The sequence below is a fragment of the Passer montanus genome, unplaced genomic scaffold (genome assembly GCF_014805655.1).
Source record: "Passer montanus isolate IOZ18808 unplaced genomic scaffold, ASM1480565v1 scaffold120, whole genome shotgun sequence".
In the NCBI taxonomy this organism is placed as follows: Eukaryota; Metazoa; Chordata; class Aves; order Passeriformes; family Passeridae; genus Passer; species Passer montanus.
In genome coordinates, this window is record NW_024358723.1 from 253,984 (window position 1) to 281,057 (window position 27,074).

General features: G+C 45.4%; 1 protein-coding gene across 1 annotated transcript in view; it reads left to right on the plus strand.

Moving 5' to 3' along the window:
* Positions 1-1,235: 1,235 nt before the first annotated feature.
* MAP4K5 (mitogen-activated protein kinase kinase kinase kinase 5) overlaps positions 1,236-27,074 on the plus strand; it is a 63,405-nt gene continuing 37,566 nt past the window's right edge. The window contains exons 1-3 of the mRNA XM_039698084.1: positions 1,236-1,435; positions 1,642-1,814; positions 21,435-21,492. Coding sequence (XP_039554018.1) covers positions 1,707-1,814; positions 21,435-21,492 — 166 coding nt within the window. The 5' untranslated portion in view covers positions 1,236-1,435; positions 1,642-1,706. The remainder of the gene's footprint in view (positions 1,436-1,641; positions 1,815-21,434; positions 21,493-27,074) is intronic.

Genomic DNA, 27,074 nt, shown 5'->3' on the forward strand with positions numbered 1-27,074 from the left:
AATTCCAGCATTCCTCTACTCCCTATCCCCACCTTTGGGCTTCTTAAATTGTCCGGTGTTCATTTCAGAGACCATGGGTGAGCTTTGCCCAGAATTTCAGCTGTTTTGCTGAAAATAATTGGGCAAATCAGTTATAAATGCTTTCCACTTTGCAGGTTCACAGAAGCTTTTTTGACTTATGGAGTCCAGGGAGACGAGTCCCAACAAGTCTGAGGTAATTCTGGTGTGACTTTCATTACGCTGGTTACCCACAAAGCTAAATACCACGCTAGGTACCTGATTAGCCCATGAGAAGGATTACACGATGTGGCTGCAAGGCTGCAATCCAGATCAGTCCTACATCCTCCTCGTCTTCCTCCTCCTTTTCCTTCCCGAGTCTCTCGGGAAGTATCCCAGCCTCTGGTGTGAAAGACGGAAAGCTCAGCCTGGTGTTTGGTATAAGCAGATATATGGATAGAGATACATATAAAATATGTGCTGTAGCCAAACTGGAGGTTTTCTTCCTGCCTCAAACCAACGGGTACAGGCTGAAAGTTCTGCCTGTATCTGCAATTCTCCCTCCACAATGAAGACTTGTTAGAACAGGGTCAGAAGAGGCACAAAGATGGTCCAAGGGCTGGAACCCCTCTGCTCCAGGCTGGGAGAGCTGGGAATGTTCCCCTGGAGAGGAGAAGGCTCCAGGGAGAGCTCAGAGCCCCTGGCAGGGCCTGAAGGGGCTCCAGGAGAGCTGCAGAGGGACTGGGGACAAGGCATGGAGGGACAGGACACAGGGAATGGCTTTAAGCTGGGAAGGGGAGGATTTTATTTGGATATTGAGAAGAAATTCTTGGCTGTGAGAGTGAGGATGAGGCCCTGGCGCAGAGCAGCTGCGGCTGCCCCTGAATCCCTGGAAGTTTCCCAGGCCAAGATGGACACTGGGGCTTGGAGCACCCTGGTCTAGTGGAAGGTGCCCCTGCCACGACAGGGGGTGGAATGGGATGGAATTTAAGCTCCCTGCCAACCAAAGCCACGCTGGGATTCCACAAGCCCCGGACGCGGCAGCCGTCGGGCCGCGGGGCGGGCAGCGCCCGTAACAGCCCCACGGCAGCGGCTCCCGCAGCGGGGCCGGCAGAGCGCAGCGGGGCCGGGCTCGGAGCGGGGCCGGGCTCGGAGCGGGGCCGGGCCGGGAGCGGGGCGGGGGCACCGGAGCCGCCTCCCCCCGGGCGGCACCGCCGAGCGCCCCGGAGCATCGTTGGCCGCGCCGGGGCGCTGCGGCGGCGCGGAGGCGCTGCCGGCCCGTCCCGTCCCGAGCCGAGCGAACCCGGCCCGGCTCGGCCGCGGAAGGAGAACGTGAAGGAGGAGGAGAAGGAGGAGGAGGAGGAAAAGGAGGAGGCGGCGGCGGTGCTCCCCCTCCCTTCCCTCCCTCCCCGGCGGGACAAAGGGCTGCGGCGCGCAGGTAGGAGCCGGCCCGGCCTGGCCGCCCCGGCGGACGGGCCGCAGCGCCGGCGGCACCGGAGCTCGCTCCCCGCCCGGCCTCGCTCCCCGCCCGCCCCGGCTCTTCCTGGTTGCCCCGAGGAGCCCCGGGAGCCGCGGAGGGCGCGGCCGCCCGGCCGCCTTTGTCTGGGCCGCCCGGAGCCCCCCTGAGCGCCGCTGCCGCCGCAGGAGCCATGGGCCGGGGGCCGCCGCGCTAGGAGCATCCCGGGGCCGGCGGGGACGCGGCGCTGGACATGGAGCCGGCGGCGCGGGCCAGCGGCGATATCCTGAGGCGGAACCCGCAGCAGGACTACGAGCTGATCCAGCGGGTGGGGAGCGGCACCTACGGCGACGTGTACAAGGTGAGCGGCGGGGGGGCCGCCTCTGGCACAGCCGGAGGATTCCCACTTGTGTGGAGAAGGATTGACTGTGAGGGAGGTGAGGCCCAGGGAGGCTGTGGCTGCCCCTGGAGGTGTCCCAGGCCGGGTTGCACGGGGCTTGGAGCAGCCTGGGACAGTGAAAGGTGTCCCTGCCCATGGCAAGGGATCTTTAAAAGCGAGATCTTTAAGCTTCCTTCCAACCCAGACCATCCTGGTGCTTGCAGCACCAGAGAATGTTCTCTCTTAGCGCTGCCCTTCTTGGAGGTTTTATTGGTGAATATCGCAGGCGATTCTTCCCACGTTACTGCCCGAGGAGGTAGAGGATATCTCTTGGCCGTACCTGTTTGCAGAACACATCCAGTTAAAGCACCTGATTAAAAGGGTGCTGCTTTATCCCCGAGGTTAATAATAGCCCGTGAAAGGCAGAAGCAGATTAAAGCTCTTCAGAAGCTGGAACGGAGCTGCAGCACGAGGTAGAGTCAGTGCAGCACATCAAGTAGATGCTCTTGGAATGGTGCATACAAAAAGTGACCCTGGCCATGGCAGGGAGTTGGAGCTGGGTGATCTTTTAGGTCCCTTCCAGGCCAAACCATTCTGGGATTCTGTAATTCCATATTGGTGCTCACACCAACAGAACCGCAGGCGTGGGGGACAGGAGGTGCAGGCAGTGGTGTGTTCTTCTCATGTGAGCCCTGGCCTCACACCTCAGGGATGCTCCTCACGCCTCAGGGATGCTCAGCAGCTTTCAGGGCTGGGTGAATTACAAAGAAAGCCTCAAAGTTTTCAACCTGTGCTTGGCAATGTGCGTGTTCAGCTGCACGGGGAGGCAGGCTGTGGGATGTTTTCCTTTGTAGTGCTGTTGAGTGTGTTTAAAATAGACCTGACACAGCCAAGCGTGCAAGGGAAGGTGTGTTACTGTGCCACATGAAAGGCAGCAGTAATTGCTCCTGCTGGGGGAGGGCTCTTTGCTAATGTTCAAATTGAAGTTTTATAGATGGATCCTGTTCCCACCACCCCTTTGAAATGGTTACTTATGACCTCAGGGAGTTATTTTTAAAAGTTTTCATGGTGCATAGTTACCTTCCTCTTTTATTTCTTTTAATCCTGCAGTGCTGTGCACAGATCAGTCAGCTTCTTTCTTAAGGATTCTAGCACTAAATCCTTTAAAAGAGCATTTCAGCTGTCATAAATCTGGAACTCTGCCTACCTTGAGCTGCTTTGTTTGTGTGTGCCTGCCCAGTGCAGGGCAGCGTGACAAGAAATAACCAGGCAGCACGACAAGAAATAACTAGTTGCATTGCAGGGAAGTGTTTTTGTGTCATCTCTTTGTGGAAAAAGAAATATTCTGCTTCTCATTATCCTGGTAATTAGTGGAGAGCTGTGCTGACATGTCATCCAGCTTCCGCTTCCGGAGCTGGGCTGGATGCATGGCTCTGCTCCGTGCCATGTAAACACATCCATCCCCTTCACACAAAAAAACCACAGCCCTCTGCCCCCTCCTCCGCTCTCTGCCTTCTGAAAAATGCTCCTCCTGCTCCTCAGACGGTTTCAGATAAGGAGTAAATCCAAACTTTCTCCTCGTGCAGCCTGGCAAATTTCAATCAAAGTTTTTGGCAGGAGTTTCAGGCGCTCTTACCAGTCTGAAACAAGTATAAAGTTAATGAGTTTAAAGGAGTTTGAGAGGCTGCATTTGTTTCTAGGTCATTGGTTTGCTCTTTGTTTTTGTAAAGGCCTGCAGCAGGAACTGTATCAAGGGAATACTGAATCAGATGGCACTGCCTCTTATGACAAATATGCACAGCAAACTTATTTGTTGAAGTCATTGATGTTATGATAATTTCAAAAGTAAGGTAAACATTTTTTTCTTGAAGGGACTTAATGTATAAACATTGTACTTTTATTTTTCTTAGCCCCTGGTAAGTCTCAGTGCAGATGGCATATCTTGTGCTCGCTGAGGGCTGTCGGAAGTGTTTATAAAATGAATTTATTAGTGAATATCCAAGTGTTTTTATGTTGCAGAGCTCGGGAAGGGCTTGCTAGAGAGAGCTCTTAAATTAAAATGGAATTTTCCCCTCACCTCTTCAAGTGGTTTCTCTGCTCCTTCACTAATAATGAGTCACCAGCGTCTCCAGCACAGTTGTTTTTGGGACGTCTAAGCCAGGCAGCCTCTCTGATTGTGGGACATCTGCCTCTTCCTCAGATGCTTTTTGGTGGTTGTGGTTAATGCTTTAAATTCTTCTTGGGGCATTTGGTAGCTTTTAGAGTAATTGGCTCTTTTTTGGATGGTGAAGGTGGAGGTTAAGCAAATATTTATCTTCACTATTAGGTTACAGAAGAATATTTAAAGGCTTTTCCAAAATTCTCCTGCCCACTTTGCTTTTCATTACTACCATGGAAGCTTTAAATGGAGACGTGTTTTCTTAGTGTTTGTGGGGTTTATTTCTCTTGTCTGTCACATGGCACACAATGGCTGATTGTAGGATTGCTCCTAAGTGCTGGATTGTTGATGTTGTTTTAATATCTTTTTTCCCCAAAATGCATTTCAGGGCTGGGGAGAAACCATCTGTAAATAAACTCTTGTCTATTCACAGCCTGTGTAAATAGATCCAAGTTTGTGTCTAGCAGTCTTGGAAGTAATTTCCATTACAATCCTGACTTGTTAGCTGTCTCATCCGTGGTGGGAAAGCTTTTTTTTTCTTTTTAATAGAGAATATTAATATTAAACCATTGGAATAATTTATCCCTCGCAGCATTGCACCAAGATACCTTGAATTACAGACTCGTGGAAGAGGTTGTAATAACAAAGATGAGACCTGGAACTTAATAATGTGCTGTTTAAAAAAATAGTATTTTTATGTCCCCAGTGTCTCTCTAATCTGACTTTCCTGGAAAGGTCTTCCCACCCTGGTCATAAAAATTAAAATCTGAAGGCAGTGTTTAACAATGACATAAATTTGTTCTGTTTGCATTCAGAAATTCTGAAATGCATCTGTTTCATGCTGAAATAGATGTTATGTGTGGTTGATGAAGAAACACACATTTCACTGGGGTCTTTGAGCAGAGAATTTAAAAAAGCTGCTGGAGACTGTAAATGGAATTTAACCCCCAGCACTGGGAAGTGGCTGGTCAGATCCCATCCCAGGTAAATTCCCAGTGTGGTTAGATGTTTCCCAGGATGGGTTTTCACACCAGCATGACCCGTGAGTGAACCTGCAGCTTTTCAGTAGGGCTTTGTAGTCCTAATTTGTTTAAGGCTGGGTTGATAACAAGGTCACACCATCAGCTGGATCATCACGAGTTCCTGCACTCCATGGTATTTTCTGGAAGTACTTGGAATAGCAGAAGACTGGGCTGTTTTGCTTAACTTGTGGAATTTGGTTGCATCACAGCATCCAGTCATTTGCTTGTGTGTAATTGTGGATCTTGGTGTCCTCGAGGGGCTTTGGAAAACAAGACTTGAATTCAGGGGATAATTTCCTGCTGCTCGTCCTTCCTGAGAGTTCCTGGATGGATTTTTTATTGGAGTGTTTATTAATGGCCCTGAAGAGGTTCGCTGGAGAGATTTAGGGGAAATATTCAAGTGTCCAAGGCAGTTTTGACGAGGCTTGGAGCAGCCTGGGATGGTGGAAGTGTCCCTGCCATGGCAGGGTGGAATGGGATGGGATTTAAGCTCCCTTCCACCCCAAACCATTCCCAGGGCTCGGCTTTTTGTGTTTTTCATTCCAAGCGCCCCAAACAGAGTTTGAACTGCTCCTTGCTTCTGCAGAGGGGAACAAAAGGGTGGTTGATGTGGATGGATGTAAATCCATCCTTGTTGAAGGCTGTTGTTTGGCAGCTGAGCTGGGAGCCCGTGGAAGCGCCGGGCCCGGCAGCCTCGGCCGGCCGCGATGAATAGCGGGATGTCTGTGCTCCCCGATGATCAAACATGACCTTGTGCAGCAATTCTAAAGCTGGCTTGTTTGGGCTTTTCCAAGCAGGATTGTGAGCAGTGCCACAGTGGCTTTCTTGAAAAGTAAGCACAAGGGACAAGGAATGCACCAAATTCGCGGCAGAAGCTGCCTGTAAACAAGGGGCGCATTTTTATTGAATACCATGAAAATTTCATTCTTTCTGGAGTCACCTGCTCAGTCTCTCTTCTCTTGAAATGATTATCATTATTTTTTAATCTCCTGCACCAAATAAAGGCATCAACTTAGAAGAAACCTGCAGTGTTTTGTTACTGATTGCTGCTGGAAAACAGTAAGCCATGAAATTGGATTGTGGCACACACAGACTCTTAGCTCAAATGCAATTTAAAACAAACAACAGAAAGATTTGTTTTACTTTCTTTGTGTTTTCTTTTTTTAAAGGTTGCCATAAAAGTGTGACTCTGTCCAGTTTGAATCAGGTTTCAGCTCTGCTTGTGTGGTCGCTGCCTTGTTCTCAGAGCTCTGGATTCTAATTCCTGGTGCAGCCAAAGGCTGTTGAGAACCTGGATTTGATGTTTAGAAAATAATTCTCAATGTCATTCTAATCTTTCAGATAATGAACATTTATCAGTTTTTTATCAGTGTTTTACTGCTTAAGTCAACAGTTAAGAACAGAGTATTAGAGCTTTTTTTTGATACCAGAGAACAGTTATGGCTGTGACAGCTTTTAATCACATATTCCCAACTTCATACCAACATGTTTTGGCAGCTGCAGACCGATTGGATTTGGCCATCCCTGACTCAGCACTTCTGTCCCTGGTGAATATCTCTTGCTTCCACATATAAATGACCATAAAACATCTGTCATGTGGGGGATTCCACTCTTCCCCTGCAGATCAAAGCCCTCTGGTCAGCAGTGTTTGCTGTAGCCATGCCTGAACTCTGTGTGCTCTTTTTTCCATAGGAATGGTGTTTGGAATGACATCAAACCAGGCCTTCTAAGTTTTTTCTTACTGCTGTGGAGCTCCTCTTCTGGGAAATGGCATGCTTTTCTTTTGGGATGCAGTCAGTAGGATTTCTGCTTTGAGAACTAAGATGCTCTGTGGCTTGTTGACCCCCTCTGTGAGGATATTTAGCAGTGGAAGGTGAAACTTTTGGGTTTCCATTTGAAATGTTTGTAATAGTTTTTCTTATTAAGGATTTGGTCTTTGATGTGGGATGTTCCAAGCTGTTTTGCTTTAAATATTATATCCTGTCACTCATGTTTCTGTTTATCAGGAGCTGTAGTGACAGGACAAGGAATAATGGGTTCAGAGTGAAAGAAGGGAAATTAAGGTTGGATATACAGAAGGAATTCTTGGCTGTGGGGTGGTGAGGCCCTGGCACAGGGTGCCCAGAGAAGCTGTGGCTGCCCCTGGAAGTGTCCAAGGCCAGGCTAGACAGGTTTGCAGCAGCCTGGGACAGTGGAAGGTGTCCCTGCCCATGGAAAGGGTGGAACTGGATGATTTTTAATGTTCCTTCCAGCCCAAGCCATTCAGGAATGCTTGGTGTTAATGGGAAGTTACATGGTGGGAGCAGTGTTTCCCCTATGGTTATTTCTCCCTGTCTCTTACTTTGAGGAGCCAGGCACTCTCCAAAATCTTTAAAATAGAGGAGGTGGTGCAGTCCCCACCCCTGGGTGTGTTTAACAAAGCCTGGATGTGGCACTGGGGGCCAGGGTTGGGTTGAGCTGTTGGGGCTGGGTTGGACTCCATGATCTCAAAGGTCCCTCCCAACCCAGGGATTCTGTGAATTGTGTGAATAAAATCTAATTTCTTCTCAATGTGAGATATCCATGAAGAGGAAGCAAACAGTGCAGGTCACACAGCACTCACCCCCCAGGAGCAGAGACCTGAGAGGGAAGAACAGATCAAAGCTGAGAGCATTTGCCTGCCAGGATCTCCTTCCTCTCTGTCTCCGGAAGATGCAGCGGTCATTTTCATCGCCAGCATTTGGATAACCTGGAAAGCCTCCAGGATTTCTGGGATGAGTGGCTGAGCCCCAGTTGTGTCACAGAGGTGCGTGGTGGAAGCTCACAGATCATCCCTGTCAGAGGGAGCAGCTCTTCCTGTCAGCAAGGCCGTGACGGAGTTTGGCAGCGCGTTCTGCTGACACCAGCAGCTGTCCCTGCTCATTCCAGCTGGAAAAACAACCTTCCCTGCTACCTTTAGCTGTGTTTGGCACCTGCTGCTTGCTTGCAGCTGGGAGTGAAGAGGAGAGGAGGCAGCATCAGCCCAAGGTGATTCCAGCTCAGAGGGACATCTCCATATTCATGAAGTTGTTCTTCAGCTCAAGGCAATCTCCATGCCTGGTGGTTGAGGTTGCCAAGGCTTTTCACAAGGTTGTGGAGTGACAAGATAAAAGGGAATGGCTTCACACTGACAGAGGGCAGGGTTAGATGGGATATTAGGATTAAATTCCTGGCTGGAAGGGTGGGGAGGCCCTGGCACAGGGTGCCCAGAGCAGCTGTGGCTGCCCCTGGATCCCTGGAAGTGCCCAAGGCCAGGCTGGACAGGGTTTGGAGCAGCCTGGGATGGTGGAAGGTGTCCCTTCCATGGCAGGGAGTGGAATGAGTTGGTTGTTAAATTCCCTTCCATCCCAAACCATTCTGGGATTCTGTGACTTCCTTATATTTTGCCATTTCATTAGGTTTTCAGATTTTAATTTTCCAAAGAATCCAGAAGAGTTCTTTCCCAGTTTCTGAAGGATTTCTAGCAGTAAAAGACTCAGCAAGGCTTGGTGGACACAGCCACCTTTGATTTGGGGAGTTGTGCTGCTCCCTAATCCATTCTGGATTTCCAATAAAAAAATCACATATGGAGGCTGGATAAACTCTTCCTTACTTGATGGACAAAAATTTGTGAGTTTGGCACAGAGAGGTTTCTGTTCTGCTCTTCAGCTTTCTAAATTCTTTCACCCAAGTGCTGGAGTGATTAATTTCATCAGCACAGTGATAGTGTCTGCAAGATCCTCCTCAGCCAAAATTTACCTTTTGGAAAGTGATGGATGGAAAACTGTGTGAGGAGAAGCTGCAGCTTGACCATGTGTTTGAAGCTCTTGAATGAAAGAACACATGGAGGGTGAGCAACAGAATTGTTTCCAGGATTGTCCTCTTCCAGTACTTTTCCCTAATCCCTTCTCCCGTGTCTTGCTCTGTGTGTTTCCACTGACTTTATTCTCCTAATGATAGCAAAAAGATTCTACAAATACAGTCATGGCTACCCTCAGAGCAAACAGTCCTGGTGTCCAAAACTGCAGCATTTACTGATCCTTCAAAATGGCATCTTTAATATCTTGGCACGTTGGGATTACTCCTCCCCCAAGTGTATTTTTGTGTCTTCTGCATGAATATTGTGTCTAGGAGGTTCATGTTTTCATAGAGATGAGGAAGATTTGGCTGGAGAAAGAACGTCTGAAAAAAGAAAGCTGAATGAACCATATTTTCAGCTCAGTGGGAAAAAGCTGGATTTGTAGGGTGTTTGAAATGTGAATTTTGAGATGTTCCAGAAAGGCAAGTGCTGTTTTCCTTCTGAGTGAAGGGGTTATTGCAGGGGGACTCTCTTGTCTTGTTGATAAGAAATCATTCTTAAGGGGTTTTTTTGAGTAGCTTTGTGTTGTGCAGCATTAAAGGCACAATTTCTTACATTTGAGGGGGTGGTCCACCCCAAAAAGCTGTATTTGTGAGGATCCACCCCAAAAAGCTGTATTTTTGTCCTGTTCTCAGCTGTGTGGGTGATTCTTTGCTGATCACTGCTGTTGAAGCCATAAAGAATTGAGTTCTGTGTGCCTTAACTTGCTGTTTAATGTACAGACACGCACGACCAGAGTCAAATTATAAACACCAGGCTCCCAAAAATGTTTGGGGGATTTAGTCATTAATCCCAAGGGAGGATAAATGGTAAAGTCTCTTGTACAGGCACAGAGATGTAAACATGGTAGGTAAAAAGAATCAAGGTGGGGCCATACCATCTTTTATGGATGTATTTTCTCTTGGTAAAACTAAAATAATTAAAATTTGCCAGGAAGCAGTGCCTGAAGGGTGCCCATTGCTCTCAGTGGTGGAACAGCTTCAGGTATTTGTGTTTTATTTATGAGGGGCTGGGAAACAAGAGCAGCTGAAATTTTGAAGCATTTGGTCTGCAGTGAGTAAAGGAAGAGTATTTGATGTGTTCCTTGTAAATATTCACAGCCCAGACCCCAGACAGTCCCCAGGATGAGCAGTTTCTGATAAAACCATTTTGTTTTCTCAGGCATGTGTGTGATTAAATTTAAAGCACTGGTTGAGCTCTGTTCCATTGCTTCTTGGTTAATTGTGAAGAGGTAGGAATAACTTCTGGATTAACACAGAGCCTTCTAAACTCTGCCAAACAGTTCCTGTTCTGAGAGTCTTGTTTTTAAATTTGGCTCACAGTATCAAAGAGGACAAAGGGATTTCTGGATAAGGATAGGATGAGGAGATGGATAAGGAGATCTGAATTTTTGGTTCCATGATCCATCAAGCCTGTCCAGGGCACATGACCATGGATTTTTCCTTTTTCTCATTCCGTGGGTGTTGAGGTTTGTGCAAATCCTGCAGTGGGATGTCTCGAGTGCAGATGGACTGTGCTGGCTGCAGGAGGGATGGAGGAGGAGGAGGAGGAGGACATGGCTTTGCTCCACGAGAGCATCCTGTGAAATTCCCCATCCCTGGAGCTGTTCGGGGCAGAGCTTGGAGCCGTGGCAGTGTCCCTGCTCCCAGCACGAGGTGCTGTTTGGCTGATCCAGCCCAAACCATTCCTTGACTTCTTCCGTAACTTTCCCTGGGAGCTTTGCTGTGCTTCCTCGAGCAGAGCTGAGGCAGAATTTTGGGAGCAGGGAGGCAGCCAGGCTGTGCAGAGCTGTACCACGATTTCCTCTGGCTCTCTCCTCCACATTCCTTCGTGGTGTCTGCCTGGGGAAGGCTGGTCCGTGGAGAATGCACACAGCTGCTGCAGGGAGAGATAAAACTTCTATCTTCTTTTATATCTATTACTATCTGCTAAAACATTAAACTCTTTTTATTTTAAAAATAATATTTTTAATATTATTTTTATTCATTTATACATTTTATTTTTGTTTATTTTATGTCATATTGTATTTATTTTATTATTATTGTTGTATTTTTATTCAAACTACACACCCATAATCCCAGTTCCATCATTCAATTTTGGAAGATTTTTCTATGGTCTCAGTGTTCTGTTGGGGGTCAGTGCCTGTCAGCACAGAAAATCTAAAATTCTGAGGAGTTTTAGGAGAGGATTCCATTCCAACAGGAGGGGATTGAATTCCTTGGGGATGGGAGCAGGGGGAGAGCCTGGCATGGAGGGATGGCCTTGAGGGCTCCCCAGGGGTTGGAATTTGGGCCTTTAAACCAAAACTTTGAATTAAAGACAAGATTTGATCTTAGAAAACTTCCAAACTGAAGTACTAAAAGCGAGAATACAGATTTATAGTTTAAAACAGAGATATGTTAAATTAAGTAAAGTTTAACATTTTAGAGTCAAAGATATATAAAAAAATAAAAGTATTTAGAAAGGCAAACAAGGAGTTTAGAATACAGTACTATAAGTTTGTGTCATAACATGAATAACTAAGAAAACTTCCACAACATAAATCCATAAAACTAAATACTTAAAGATTAAATCAAAACCATAATTATCCTTATTACCAGTGTTTTATTAATCAATAAATCCTTTAAAAAATGTATAACTAGGAATCTTATAACCTTCTAAACCATAGTCTAAAGATGTAAACCAAATTCACCCTTTCTACCTTTGTAGAAAATAAGAAAATAAACCACATCATCAAAAACAACTCTGAAATCCCATCTCTGACTCCTTCAAAACTCTTCCAAAAATCCCCATACCCAGGGAATGTGAATTTAAAACCCTATAGAAACACAATAAAAAAAAATTCTGTATAGACAAGAGAAATGAGGCAAGATGGAAAATGTTCTGAAGCGTGTTCAAATTTAAAAATTAAAAAATTCTTTTAAAATTCCGCTTAAATCATCAGGCCAAATTTACCAGAATATTCTAATTATTTAATAACCCATATTACTTGAGCAGCACGGTTGTGGTTCATCTTTCAGAGTAAAGTGAGGAAGTCTCTGCCCAAGTGCTTGAAGTCAGGTGACTGAAGTGAAACTGGTGCTCCATCACTGCAGATGAACTTGCAGAAAAATATTCTAATTTTCATGTGACGTCTTGAAAGAGTCTTGTTTCCAGGTGACGTCATTTACATGAGTTAATTGGTTAAAATTAAGAAAACAATAATAATAAAAAATCAGACCAGTTTTTTTCCTCTGTTCTGGCTAAAAATAAAGTGAGAGGATGAGATAACTTGCACGATTTTCAGTTATCATCTGTAATGAAATGGCAGCATATTTCCTCTCTGCTTCATCAGCACAAGTGCAAAACATCTTTTATCTGTAACCTTTCTCATGTACCAGCACATTTAGAACTTCACTTTTTCCTCGCTAAAAAACCTACTGAAATGTCATTTCTGTTTATTCCAACAGAATTCCAGGTTCTGATTTTTTCTTCTGAATTAGGAATAGTGCTGATCACTATTTCATCACCACAAAATGGAGACTAAATAAATGCTGGGTTTATTTTAGTAGGAACAGCTGTCCCAGGATCAGAAAGAAGCATCAGATCTTACCCATCTCCCAGCCCAAGAAGGTGACAATTGATACAGTCCAGGTGCAAACCAGAGCTAACTGCAGAACAGAAAAAGAATCTTCCAACTCCTATTTGTAGCTAATTTTCCTTTAACTTCTTCAATTACACAACTTCTTTATTAATTCTGTTCTGGTCACTGGTTTATTTAACAATAAAGAGCAAAACACTGACCTGTTCTCTTCATCAAGGCAAATTTGTGGCTTGTTCGTTTTAATTTTTAATTAATTTAATTAATTATTTAATTTAAATTTAATTTTAATTTTTAATTTCCTAATTGTGAGCTCATCTCTGAGGAAGTAAAATTTTAAGGAGGTGATTACTGATCAATTTTGTTGAAGGTAGATTTTTCTACTTAAATTTATAGTTTCCACCTGAATCTCTCGAGATTCTGTTGGATAAATTATGATAAGGAAAAGGAGTTGATGTGGATTTTTATCTTTGGTTTGGAGGGTTTGAGATAACAGTTGCAATCTCAAAATTCCTTTTTTTTTCCCTTTAAAATGCCAGTGGTGGCTTCTCAGTTTTGCCTTTCTGAGGAGACACATCTCACGGTGTGTTAGCTGATACTACAGAGCAGTAAAAAATACCTTTTTCTGGGGTGAAGAAATAAATTATGGTCTGAAATTCTTTCATTTTTTATTATAAAAAAGCAACCCGTATTTTCCTTCAGAAATTTTTCTCTCTGCCTGGAAAGTCAGATTTTTTTTTTGTTTGTTTGGGGTTTTTTTTAATATATTTTTTTTTTGTCAGTGAAAGAAGACACATAGATATTTTCTTTCAAATATTTTGGTTGTCACATCTCTTAGTTCTTTCATCTCTAAGGAATAAATAAATCGCCCTGCAGCTGATGAAATGTATAATCTTTTAATGTTACTTGGGTTTGTAATACTCCATAATACTGTGAGGGGTTTTTTGTCATGGTCTAGGCATTCAACGTAGGAATACAATGAAATTGTTTTACATTTATTCTCTCTATCTTCTGGTGAAAAAATCCTTTTAAAATCCATCTTGCTTTGTAGTTTAATGTATTTGAAGGGATATTTTCTTTTTTTAAAATCTCTTTTCCCTATTTTATACCCTGGCCTGTAAAGCTGTTGGGCATCTGTTCATTTTTGAGTATATCAGCAGCTGCATGGGCATTCTTTGATTTTCATCATCTTATGTTCAAAAATGTTTCTTATTCTCCAGGAAAGCGAGTTATTTCTAGTAGCTTTTCAAGCCACTGTAATGCACACAGTTGTAACTTGAAAAGGTTCTTTTCTGGTTTGTTTTCTTCTCCAGCTGAGTCAAAATTGGGGCCTTTTAATTTTTTTTTCCTCATGTGGTATTTGTTTGTGTCTTTTGTGCTGCATTAGTTGCTAAATAATACTTTTGTGGTCAGGGTCTGTTTCTAGCTTTAGCTTTTCAGTTTTAGAAGGATGGTGCCAAATATTTTGCAAAGGAGGATCTGCCAAGAAAATTTCATAGCAGAATAACCAACCTCTGCTGGGAAGCACAGAGCTGACTTTTGTTTTTTGGTTTGTTTTTTTTTTCCCTCTAAATAAATGTTAAGTTGTGCATTGATCTTTGCTTTATTATTGTTATCTTTATTGCCCAGGTCTTTGTCCTTCAGTAATTATTACCAGGGATGAGAATTAAATGTTTTTAGTGGCACTGAGCCCTACAAAACCCCTGTGCTTATACAAATGCACGGTGTGATTTTCTGGAGAATAAAGGGAGTTGGCCTCACATCATTAAGGAGCTGTTAATCCCTTACTGCTTGAGTTAATTGGCCTTGAGTAAGAAAGTGTCAGAAGTCTCTCAGTGAAAGGTAGGTTCTCCTCCTCCCAATTTTCCCTGCCAGAGATAAACTATCTCAATTTCACCAACTGCCAGCTAAAGTAAATACATTTAAGCCTTTATTTGCATTTTAGCTGTGGTCAGTGGTGGATCAGGGATTCAGGTTTTAATGTGGAATTTACTGAAATCCTGGCACTTGTGCACATTCTGGGTTCTGTCCTTCCAACAGGAAGTGTGGAAATGTGGAAATAGGGAGTGACAGCTGGGAATTCTTCATCCAGCCTCGTGCTGCTGCTTGTTCTGAGGGATGAGGACTGGCAGTATCCATCTGGAGAGCACCCACAAAATCAATATTTGTCCTTGTGCAGTATTCAGCTCAGACATCCAAAGTGATGGCTCTGTTGCAACTACAGGATAAACTAGTAAAATTAGCATGGAAATCTTCATTTTGGTTTTATCCCAAAAAGCAGTGACTGCTGGTTGTAAGAGACCATTCTTTTTTAGTGTCTTGAATCTATAAAGCCTCTGTGCCTTCCATTATAAAGGAGTCTGGTACTGCTCTCCACCTCCAAAAATCCAGCTGGAAGATTTCAGGGGGAACAATTGCCTCTGGATCTTTCTGCTTCCTAAAAGACAAACAGCCCTGAAAATCAAGAATGGTGTTCAGGTTTCTTTTTTCCAGCAGCAAAGAGCAGCCAGACATGTGCCTCAGGTGTGAGTGGGGAGTCCCCATGGGGAGGGACAGCTCAGCTCTGTCAGGACAGGCTCAGAGATTTGGGGTTCTTCAGCCTGGAAGAGAGAAGCTTTGGGTGACTTCATTGTGGCCTTTCAGGACCTGAAGGAGCCAACAAAAAGGATGGAGGGACTTTGGGTGAGGGCCTGGAGTGACAGGACACAGGGAATGGCTTCCCACTGCCAGAGGGCAGGGCTGGGTGGGAGATTGGGAATTGGGAATTGTTCTCTGGAACAGTTCTCACAGGACACAGGGAATGGCTTCCCACTGCCAGAGGGCAGGGCTGGGTGGGAGATTGGGAACTGGGAATTGTTCCCTGGGAGGCTCTGGAACAGTTCTTCCAGAGCAGCTGTGGCTGCCCTGGAGGCCTGGAAGTGTCCAAGGCCAGGCTGGATGGGCTTGGAGCAACCTTGGGTGGTGGAAAGTGTTCCTGGCCATGGCAGGGCTGGAACTGAACAATCTTTAAGGTCTTTTCCAACTCAAACCATTCTGGGATTTTGAGATTCTATGACATTGGTTCAGCCTGTCCAGTAAGACTGGCATTAACATTTGCCAGATTTGTCCAATTTTTGGGCTTTTTTAAGCTTTCCCTCTTTGTTCCAGTTACATTTTTAATCCCTGCACAGACCTTCAGAGGTGAAAGAATATGTTCAGTATCTGTTACAGAAACACTGTCAGCACCAAGCAGGAAGGATTTATCCAGTCTCACACTCTCTTTGGGTTTTCTTGGCATGGGGCTGTGGGGAATTTTGGCTTGACTTTGCTTATTTTGTCTTATATAAAAGAGGGTCCAACCCCCAAACCAAGAACTGCAGCTGTGTGGGTTGGGTGCAGGCAGCATCCAGGGGGTAGAATCTGTGGATTGAATCCATTCCTGGGAGCCTTCTGAGGGTGCTTTGGGGTGTGCTGGTCTTGGGAGAGGAACCAGCACACTCTACTCACTCCAAAACTGGGAAACACTCATGGGAGCTGCTCTTCTGGGCTGGAGCCAGGGCAGGTGGTTGTTCCCCCTGGCACCAAGGTTTGGATCTGCTCTGGGCAGATCTGGCTTGGCTCTGGCCTCTCTGCTTGGGTTAACCTGCAGGTTTTCAAGGATTTTTCTTTTAAGAGCTTTCAGAGAATTTGGTTTCTTTTACAAAAGTTCTTTCTGAATATACAGCACTGCAGAAAACTGTGATTTCCTCTTGTGAAGGAAGGCAGCTTTAAGCTCACACAGTGCAGATTAACTCTTGCTGCTGTTAATTTGGGCTTTCTGAGTCATTTTCTGGCTTCAGCTGACATTTTAAGAATCCTCAGCTCTACACTTGAGGTGTTAAACTGACCTGGTAAAAAGATTGTGTTTGGTAGAGCAAACATCTCCTTCCCAGTCATTAAGAGTATGTTGCTGATACTTATTTTTTCCAGCTCTAGTTACAAAGCATTTTTAAGATCTGCCAGATTTATGTAAATCACAGGTGTAAGCAGAATTGTATAATTGATTGTAATAAACACTAGGAACATTTATTTAAACTTCTGCATTAGGACATAATTCAAATTCTGTTAGAGTCCAGCCAAGAACTCCCTGTTTTCATGGCTTTAGGGCAGCCCATAAAATGAGAAACATTTCTTTGGGTCACTTCAGAGCTCTTGACAGTGGTAGATGTGAATTCAGAGATGTGGGAAGGTGAATTCAAGGCTCTGTTTGATAATGCTGTGAGATATGGAAAGGAAAACGCAGCATAATGGGAATTTCCAAACCACACAGAGCAGGTTGGGAATTATAAAGTGTCAGAGGTCAGAAACTGGAAAGCAGAGGAGCTTGTGTTTCACTCCCAGGGCACGAGGTCAGGCACCTTCTGAAGGGATATTCAGTGGCTGGGAACAAGCAGGCAGCACTTGAGGCAGCCGAACCTCGTGGTCAGGGGTGAGTGAAGCTTGGCAAGGGGTGAATAAGCTGGGCAGGGAGGGGAGGGCTGCCCCACGAGCTGCAATCAGCATTCAATTAATGAAGACACGCTCCAGCAAACAGCTCCTCTCTGAATGGGGCTGTTGATCCAAGGCTGGAGATGAGACAGTGACCACGGGGAGAGGATTTCACCATGGAAATTGAAAATACTAATTTGGAGCCTGACACAGGGATGTTGCTGCATGATCTTCCCTTTCTCTTCCTCTGTGGTTAGGAAGAGGACACTGAGCAGAGATTCAGTGTCCAAGATTCCCCCATTTTTGACCATCTCACGTGGCTCAGCACTGTGGACCCCCTGGGCTGGAAGTGTTTGGCTTGCACTCTTGAAAACAAGCAAAACACAAGTGCAGAGTGCATAACTGGTTCTGAAACCAGTTCTCTGTGTTATTTCTGGTCACTGGCTGCAGAAAATGTCCTGCCCAGACTGTGTTCTCTCAGGTGTGGTGTTTGGGTGTGCGGTGGGAAGCGTCGCACACAGGGATTGCCACGGGCCTCACCTCAGGTTCCATTGTCCCACAGCAGCTCTTTGGGAAGAAAGTCAAGTCTCAGTGGGAAAATCCAATGGTTTTTTTTGGTGTGTAATACTACAAAACTCTCCCAGCTCCCCAAAATACTCCTACTAACAGCGCTGACCCAGTGGGGTGGGATGTGCTCAGTCACTACAGCAACGCAATGGGATATCCCAAAAAAATAAAAAAGAGTACTTGTGTTTGTACTTTGTGTTTTTGTTTTATTTTGAGCACAGATTCCATGTGATGCTCTGCAGTGTTAGTATTCAGCTGCTAAAATATTCTGGAAAAGCTGTGCTCAGTAGGATGCTGTCACTCATCCTCTGGCAGGATCTGGGACAGCTGAAGAGGTGACCAAAAGGCTGCTGCCAAACTCTTCTTTCTCAGTAAATAAACTCTGTAAATGACATTGAGCAAATTAAAATTGGGCTGTGGTTCATCTCATTCAAATACATTCTTGTTCTGATCCCATTCTTGTGTGGCTCGTGTTGGAGCTTTGCAATCCTTCTGCCAAAATCCTGTAGTTTAGTTTTCATTCTATAGGGAACATGATCTTCAGGTTTGAATCCCATGAAATAAAATTAGGATTGATACTAATAAGGGTCAAAAGCTCTGTCTTCCTCTTGGAGAAAGTCTTACAGCAAATATCTTGGGAATTTGGGATCTGCTTCTGTCCTGTGGAACTGGACCACGTTGCTGATGGAAACGTGGAAACCAACACTGAGTCTTTCAGCCTTTAGTGTCAAATGAATTCTTAGGAGACTTTCTTATATATTGAAGGGATCAAGGCCAGAAAAATTAAAGTCAATAAGACATCTAACAAATTTTATCTTCCTTAAAAGTGAAATACATCATTGAGATTCATTATATATTTGTCATCTTTATGGGATAAATGCATATAAATTATTATTTTATTTGTCAGTAATAGCTCACGAGATACTGAACAGGTCTGGATTGCTTGGCATGAAATAACAGCTTCCCTGGCCTCTGGCTAATTTCAAAAATTTCAGCTGATTTGAAATTGAGACTTGAAATACAGAGGAAATTTCAAGGGATGAGGAGGAGGGAGGTATTTTGCTGCTGGGCTCAGGAAATGTAAATAACATGAGTTGAAGAACTGTAATTTCTTAGTCTGTAGTTCCCCCTCTGCAGTGCAGAATTATATCAATAAGACAGACTGATAGATCATTAATTAATTTTTCACATTAGGGACTTACATTTTTGTCAGATATCATTTCTAGTCAAATTACAGGTTTGATTCACAAAGCCAGTGATGCTGACGTGGTGCCTTCCTGTCTGGGACTTCCTTGGTAACTGCACAGTTCTTAAAAAAAAAAAATAAATAGAATGATGCAAACTGCAGTGACTCGTGGGAAATGAGGATTTCTTTGACTAACACATCCCAAAGTGATCTGAGGAATCCTGATCTGACACTTCTCATATCTAGGTGTGTACACGGAGAACCAGTTTTTAGCCCTGGCCTTGTTGCATTTTTAATGAGAGCAGTAATTCATTATTGATGGAGTGTTCAGCTGACAGGTGGCAGAGCGAAGGTGGAGCTGCGTGTCCCTGGGCAAAGCTGCTGCAAGCCAAGAGCAGGGAACAAAAGCCTCTGGTGACATTTGGGTGACGTCCCTTGGGAAGCATTCTGGGTGATTTGCTGCATGCTCACAGTGCCAATGTCTAGACTGGAGATCTAAAACCATTCCTTGTCTGGGAGCACCCACACAAGGATTTTGAGGATCAGGGAATGCTTGGGATTTTGCCTTTGGTTCTGGCACGACAGGAGTTAATGATCACGTGTGGTCTTGGTGTCATCAACTCAAGAATGTGTCTGGTGCAAGAGGAAAGCTGTGGGACCAGAAAACACAGACAGCTTGATAGGTTTAGGTCATAAATATCAACCCAGTGGGGACTTCTGTGTTCCAGCAGGCAGAGTTTGATGGTTGAAACCCAAAATAGTCCCTGTCCAAGCTACAGATTATGTATGAGCTTAGTGGTGAGACTGGAAAGCAGCAGGACACGATTCAGTGGAATTGTGTCGTGTGTGAGAGCTGGGAGCCAGGAGCTGCAGAGTTCCCCAGCCAAGCAGACCTTTGGCAGACTCCATCCATTCCTTCAGGCTTCAGCATGACAGTGGCACTTACTGCTTGTGTGGAAAAGGAATATTTGTGAGGAATACGATCCTTTTGCCACTCCAGAAGTGAAGCTGATACTCTGGAAATGGTGCAGGCGACTTCACCTGAGCAGCTGAGCTGCTCCTGGTAAAAGTGTGGACAGTGGAGCATCCCTGGCTTCACTGAGGCAGTGTGTCCCTGCTGGGAGCATCCCTGTTTCACATTGGTCTGGCAGGACCAGAGCACTCCTAATCCTTTATTCTTTTATCTCACTGGGATCCACCTGCTCCTTCTGGATTTTGAAGGACACTAAAGATTTTGCTGTGGTCTAAACAAAAACACCTCGGTGGGAAGGTGCTTTCAGAAGTGGTGAATGTTTCCTCTGTGGTTTGCAGATGACTCTGAGTGATTTGGTCTGCAGATGTTTGGGTCCTTTGTAGAGCTGTTCAGGTCCTCTCTGAGATCAGTTTGAGTCATATTTGTGTCCTTGGCCTGCATTTTGAAACCCGTCTCATGTCTTAGCATTGCAGGACTGTGAAAGGCCAATGTTTGGTTTGGTTTGGTTTGGTTTGGTTCGGTTCGGTTCGGTTCGGTTCGGTTTGGTTCAGTTTGGTTTGGGTTTTTTCCTGGCTGGAAAGCCTTTCCCTATTTTGAAGCTTGACTAAGTATTGATAAAATTCAGGGGTTAATCCTTCAGGCTCTTGATTCTCCTGTTTTTGAGACTTCTTTTCCATGCACAGGAGAAGTGTGTTTTGTAATGACTCCCTTCACGGGGTCAAATTTCCTTTACATCCTCATCTTAAGTCCCAATTGATTTAACTTAACCCAGTTTTCCCTCCATTTTCTCTAACCAACCTCTTCACCAGATTTCAGCTGTTCAGAAGACTGCATATTTGTTAGGCTAAGAATGAAACAATTGGGACATAACTCCTGTAACCCCTGGATGCTCAGCCTGATTGAATCATGTTTTGTGTCCTGAATAACGGTTTAGCTCTGGTGATGGTGCCTGAGTGATTTAGTTACTTGAAAATTTTCACAAAATCCCCTCTTAAAACTTTTTGTATCTGAGGTTCCTGTGACATCTTTTTCCAGCACTCAGTTGAAATTTGGAGCACATCCAGAGAGGACAGTTCTGTAAAGGCTTAATTGGAGCTGCTGCCTCTGAGGAGGAGGATTGTGGGACCAAGGAAGGAGCTTGCAGAGTGAAGTTGTTGCAGGGAGCTGTGACTCATCCCTGGTGCCTCTGCAGTGCCACTCCTGCCCCTCTCAGTTCCACTTTTGGGGCACTCTGAGGTTCAGCACCGTGAGATGGGTGAGCCCCTGGTGCATCCTTGAGTGCCAGAAGCTTCCCTTAAAAATGGTGTTTGAGAGGGGTGAACTCTCATTTCCAGGTTCAGGTTGGACATGAGGAGGAATTTCTTCCTCAAAAGGGTGGTCAGGGGTTGGAAGGGGCTGCCCAGGGAGGTTTGGAGTCCCCACCCCTGGAGGTGGCCAGGGAATGACTGGATGTGGCTCTCAGTGCTCTGGGCTGGGTGTCAGGGTGGTGACACTCACAGATGGGATGACCTTGGAGGGCTTTTCCAGCCTCAGTGGTTCTGTGGTTTGATGTTTTAAAATCTGTGAAAGATCTGTCAGGAACATTTCACTATTCCAACCAGACTGGTGCTGTGCTAATTCCAAACACAAATTATCCTCACCCACGTTGGTCTCAGCTTTGCATTGTATTTGTATCAGACAACATCTTATTTTTGCACAATCTGTAAGACTGTGAGGTGCCTTTGATTTATGATTAAATATATCTTAACTATCCTAACTATATCTAAATATCCATCTTAACTATATCTAAATATATCTTAACTGTCTCATTTCAGGCTAGAAATCTTCATACAGGAGAACTGGCTGCTGTAAAAATAATCAAGTTAGAGCCTGGTAAGTTTTACATTCTTTCCTGTATTTTTGAATCACATTTTCATTTTTTCCATGTGTTTATTTTCACCCACTGTGAAGTTCTAGACAAAAGAAATGTTTGGGGTTGGGGTTTTTTTTGTAGTTTCAGTGGTTAGATGACAGGAAGCCCTGCAGGATGTACCACTGCTCTTGGCTGTGTCAGGCTCACTATTTCCTTGTTTGTTCTTATCTGCCTGATCAATTGCTGCATGAGGAGATGTTGCAATTACAGCGTGTTATTAGTACAAAGAGGAGATCAGGGACAGATGGTAAATGGTGAGCTCTGAGCCAGTGAGGAGCTGGAGGGCTGTGGGAGTTGAAGGGGGAAGGGATCAGGCAGTGATCCCAACTCCCACCAAAGGTGCACTGGGAAAACCAGAGCCCTGTGTTTGAATGTGTCATCTTTTCTCTCAGCTGTGCTGAGGGAGGGGGTGGCTCCTGCTGTCCATGGAGCTTCTGCCACTCCTCCTAAAAGCAGGAGACCCAGGGGGTCTCCCTTGCTGCCCAGGAGAGTTCCTGAGCTGGAGTTTAATCTGAGTTCTGCACAGAGAGCTGAAATCTGAAATTGTGTCCTGAGTGGAAGTCGTAGAATCCTAGCATGGTTTATGCTGGAAGGGTCACAAAATCCCAGAATGATTCGAGTTGGAAGAGAACTTAAAGACCATCTGGGGCTGAAGGGGTGAGGGATGGTTAATTTTTATTTCTGGTTGGTTCTGTGCAGAAAAAGAAATGGGTTTGAAGGCTGAAGGTAGAAAAAGCTTGGGGACACTCAGGGGAGGAGTGAAAACCACTGCCTTTGGGTGACTGTGACTGCTCAGCCCCCTTGGCAGAGCAGGCCTGGGTTAATTAACCCTTCAGTGATAGGGTTAATTAGGCAGTGGGACACAGGAGGATCCCTCACATCCAGAGTTTGGGGCAGTGGGGCTGTGGAGAGCAAACCACTCTCCACAGCAGGGCTGTGGTGAGGCACAGCAATGCTTTAGTGACAGAAAAAGGACAATAATAACCCCCTGCTACCTTGGTGAGCCAGCTCTGTGTCACTGCAGCAATCCAAATGAAGTGTATCTGCTTTTGTTCTGAATTTGAGGAACTGTTTTGGAAGCTGAAGTGAAGCAGAGGCCGAATCTTGTGTCGATGGGACTGAGGGAGGAGCAGGTTCTGCCTTTCCTTGGTGCTGCTTCAGCACTGCAGTGATAAATGCAAGATTCTGGCCCCAGTTTTAATTAGCACTGATGACCATGTCTTGTGTTTAATTATATTGGTCTGATCACCACAGGGAAGCCATTTTTTCTGGTTTGTTTTGGTTTGTTTTTTTTTGTTTTTTTTTTAATTCATCTTCTTTTAAACATTGCCAACCTGATCTCCATCCATCTCATGTACACCCACAGCCTCCTGGCAGGGATCTTGCTGGGTGCTTGGTTTTTAAGGAGGATTCACAGCATTTATTTATTTACTTACTCCTTTTTCAGTTCTCGTGTTCAAAATACTCTAGATTTTTAAAGAAATTATTAATTGGCTGCTACACACTTCAATTTTCTGACTAATTTTAAGGGTTTTGAGTAGTTTTTGAAGACACTAAATTGCAGGGCACTGTCAGTTCCTGGACCAGGTCAGGAGCTGTTGGAATTCCCTGTGGTGGTTCCCTGGGAAGGGCAGCCCCTCCAAACACCAGCACAAGTTCCTTTCACACAGTAGGGCACAGCTGGAATAAAAGTAATAATAAATTTCCTAAATTAGAAAGTGGAGAAATAGGCTTGGGAGTTACATACAGCATCTTCTGGAGAGGAGGAGGAGAAGGCTCATCAATGGCAATTAATTAGCTGATGGAAAAATAAGAGCTCCAAGCTCAACACTGGATTAATGCATAGACAGGGGAATTGGGAGCAGAAGACAAAAGGCTCTGAAGCAGAGAGTGCTCCAGAGGAGGTGAGGAATGTGTTGAATGAAGGCTGAAGGCACTGCACTCAGTAAAATGGCAGGATTTGAGGAGATTTAGGATACCCCTGGCATGGCAGGGTGAGTCCTGCTTTATTCCTGTTCCTCCCTCATCCCCTGCAGGTAGTGAGTGAGTACCCAAAGAGAGCTGGAAACAGATCCCAACATGGATCTGTGTTTTATTTCATCAGCTCTTACCTTTGTCTCTTCTCCAGACAAAGAAAACACAATCTCAGCTTGGAAGGTTCTGTCAGTAATTTATTTAAATTTGGGGCAGTTCTCTAGGTCTGCTCCCACAGTCACTTGGAGTCAAAATAGTGTTTTTCCCTTTTTTTCTTTTTCTTTTTTTTTTTGGCATAGACTTTGGAGAGCATTAGGCAAAAGTATTATGGCACGCTAATGACATTTCCCAGCATTCCCTGAGCACAAATGCTTCAAATAATTTGGGAGCCAATTCTATTTCAGAAACTAATCCAACTGTACTCAGCAGCACAGCAGCCAGAACTGTCTGAAACACTAAAGCCTCTTCCTTCTATGGGTTTAGCAGATGAATCTAGAGGAGACTCAACACAAAGAGGGAACTATTTGCCAGTGGAGTTTTCAGCCGCGGAACTTTCTCCCTGGGAGAATATCATTAAAAGTATTTTTAAATATGCTAATGTCTGTTTTAAGTACTGCTGTCATGATAACTAATGCCCTCAGTCGTGTTCAGAACCTTCTGCAAGGTTACAGAAGAATCTCACTGCTGGGATTTTTGGGGTTTTTGTGGTGCAATGATTGCATTTTCCATTTGAGATCCCAGAAATAGGCAGTTACCTATTTCAAGTTGGATGTAAAACTGGACAGGAGCTGCAGGAGGCAGAGTCCTGCAGAGGTGTGAGGTGTGCTCAGTGCATCCCGAGCCAGGTCTGCTTCATGAGGTGTGTGCTGAGTCCCCTGCTTCAGCCAGCTCAGGAAGGGGATTTTCCACCAGGAGCAGAGTCAGGGGCCCAGGGGGGTCTGGCCCCTCTGAGAGCAGCACAGCAGAGCTGCCCTGTCAGCCCAGGGCCTCTGGGGACTGAGCAAGGCATCCTCTTGTCCCATTCAATGAATGCCCCAAGGCTGACACGAGCTGTGCAGAAGAACCAGCCTGAGGCTGCTTTAAACTGAGCCTGAGGCTGATTTAAACTAAGCTGATTTAAACTAAGCCTGCTGGGCTTGAACTGTTGGCAGCACCTGGGGTTGAAGAAATATGAAAATAACTTCTCATTAGCACCCACACCTTCCATGCCTCGTGCTGTGCAGCCTGGTTGGGTTCGGGATTGTTTCTGGGGCCTATTTCCTGAGGTTCCAGAGTTCCAGAGCCATTAAAGGCTGGACATGGCCTGTGTGTGCCCTTCCATGTCTCACATGGTGCTGCCACAGCCTCAAAGCTGCTCAACCCCACACAGAGCAAAGCAGATGCAGTGTGGACTTTGAATCCAGAGTGCCAAGAATTTTAGTTGCATCCACCTGATGTTGAAATGGGATCAGATTTTACTTTGCATCCTTATAATTAATTTATAATCCACTGTTCTTCTTAAGAAATGTGTGGATCCAGAGCAAGACCCAGGTAGTACAAGTTTTCACTTCAAACAGAGTTTTTGGGATGGGGAAAGTCAACAGAAGGAGTTGTGATGGGGGAAGGAAGTGCTACAAGTAGGGAAGAAGCTGCAAAGTCACACATTTTAGTTGGAAAGTAATGTAGAGTGTGACACCTGGGGTGAGTTAGGAGAACACATCATTTGGCAAAATACATCAAGAAAAATAGCAACAGTGAAGATGAAAGACTGAGCTGTATAACTCTGGGTAGGTGAGGCAAGGAGGGAGGAAAAGAACCTGCCAAGAGAGAGGAATCCCAGAATCCCTGAATAGTTGGGGTTGGAAGGGACCTTAAGGATGATCCTAATCCACCCCTGCCATGGCAGGGACACCTTCCACCATCCCAGGCTGCTCCAAGCCCCATCCAACCTGGTCTTGGACACTCCAGGGATCCAGGGGCAGTCACAGCTTCTCTGGGCAATACCAATTATATATTTTTAATTACCAATTACATGTTGAGAGGTTGCTCATAAACAGGACCCAGGCAGGGCAGAAGAGAAAATCTACAGGGAAATTGTCCTGGTGTTGGACCACTCACTCCAAACTCTGGTGTGCTCCTTGCTGTGGAGCTCGTGGCACACACCACCATCAGAAATGTTCAGTATCAGCAGAGAGATAATGAGGACCATCAGTGGTTAGCAGTTGGCAGCTCCATGCCCAGCAGGAAAATCTGCTGGTGGAAACAGTGATGTTTCCAAATAGCTGTTCCTGCTTGGAATCAAGTTTCTTGAGTTTCAAGTTTGGGGAATTGAAATTCTTTCTGTCAGACTGCAGGTTTCCAGGAGTCCTGTGAAAAGCAGTCTGGATAAAACAGCATATAAAAAACTTCTATAGAAGATATGGATAAAACAGGATGAAAGATCCTGCATTTTGGGGAAGCCATCCCTTTCATCAGCACAGCCTGAACCTTCCTGAGGTTCAGGAGAGTGGTTTGGAGTGAGTGACTGGGATCTGTTGGAGCATGGGGATGTTGGGAAGTCAGCACAGACCTCACCTGTGTGAGAGGCTGGGAGAGCTGGGAATGTTCCCCTGGAGAGGAGGAGGCGCCAGGGAGAGCTCAGAGCCCCTGGCAGGGCCTGAAGGGGCTCCAGGAGAGCTGCAGAGGGACTGGGGATGCTGCTTGGCTGTGGATTGGGACAGACAGTTATCATTCCCATAGGGATTTCTCTCCTTGTTTGGCAGCTCAGGTTGTTGAAATAAGAAATATTTGAGGAGTGGTCCCAGCAGAGGCTGCAGTGGTATGACCCTGCTCTTCATCCTTCAAGTGTTCCTCCAATCCTGTTGTTAAATATAATCTAATTTTTTAATTGCAAATGTTAATTATAGTGTTAAAAATCCCACATCTTCCTTGTAGTATTAAAAATCCCAGGTCAAGCTGCCTGGAGAGGTTTGGGGGTCCCATCTCCATGTCCATCATGTCCATGTCCATGGTGGGAACTGAGGGATTGCACAGGAGTGCTGCACCTTGAAGGTCTGGTCCTTCAAATGTGCCTCTGTCCCACCCTCTGGTGACACTGGGGTGTCTGTGAGTGCCATCCCTTCTCTCCTCCCTCTGCTCCCACACAGCACCAGCCCCGTGGTGCAGCTCTGAAGTGATGCAGAATAAACCCATTTCAAACAAAACTCAGGAATTTCTCCCCCAAGAAGTCACCTTTTGGACAGCAAAAGGATTCACAGCTCTTCCCTGGGGTGTTGTGACAAGTGACCTGGGCTCTTCCTGCAGGGTGGGGCCACTCAGAGCAGTGGAGCAGGTGAAAATATGTGCAGGAATAAACTTGACTAAAACCCATGTGGATGAGGAATGCCCGAGGATGCAGCAGAGCTGTGTGATGGGCACTGGAGCCAGCAGAGCCTTCCTGTGCTGCAGGATCCAGGGTGCAGCTGCCCTCCATCCAGCAACACTTGGCAAGACCTCTCTACATTCCAGCTGTGCATAGAATCATGGAATCATGGAATGGGATGGGTTGGAAGGGACCTAAAGCTCATCCCATCCCATCCCTGCCATGGCA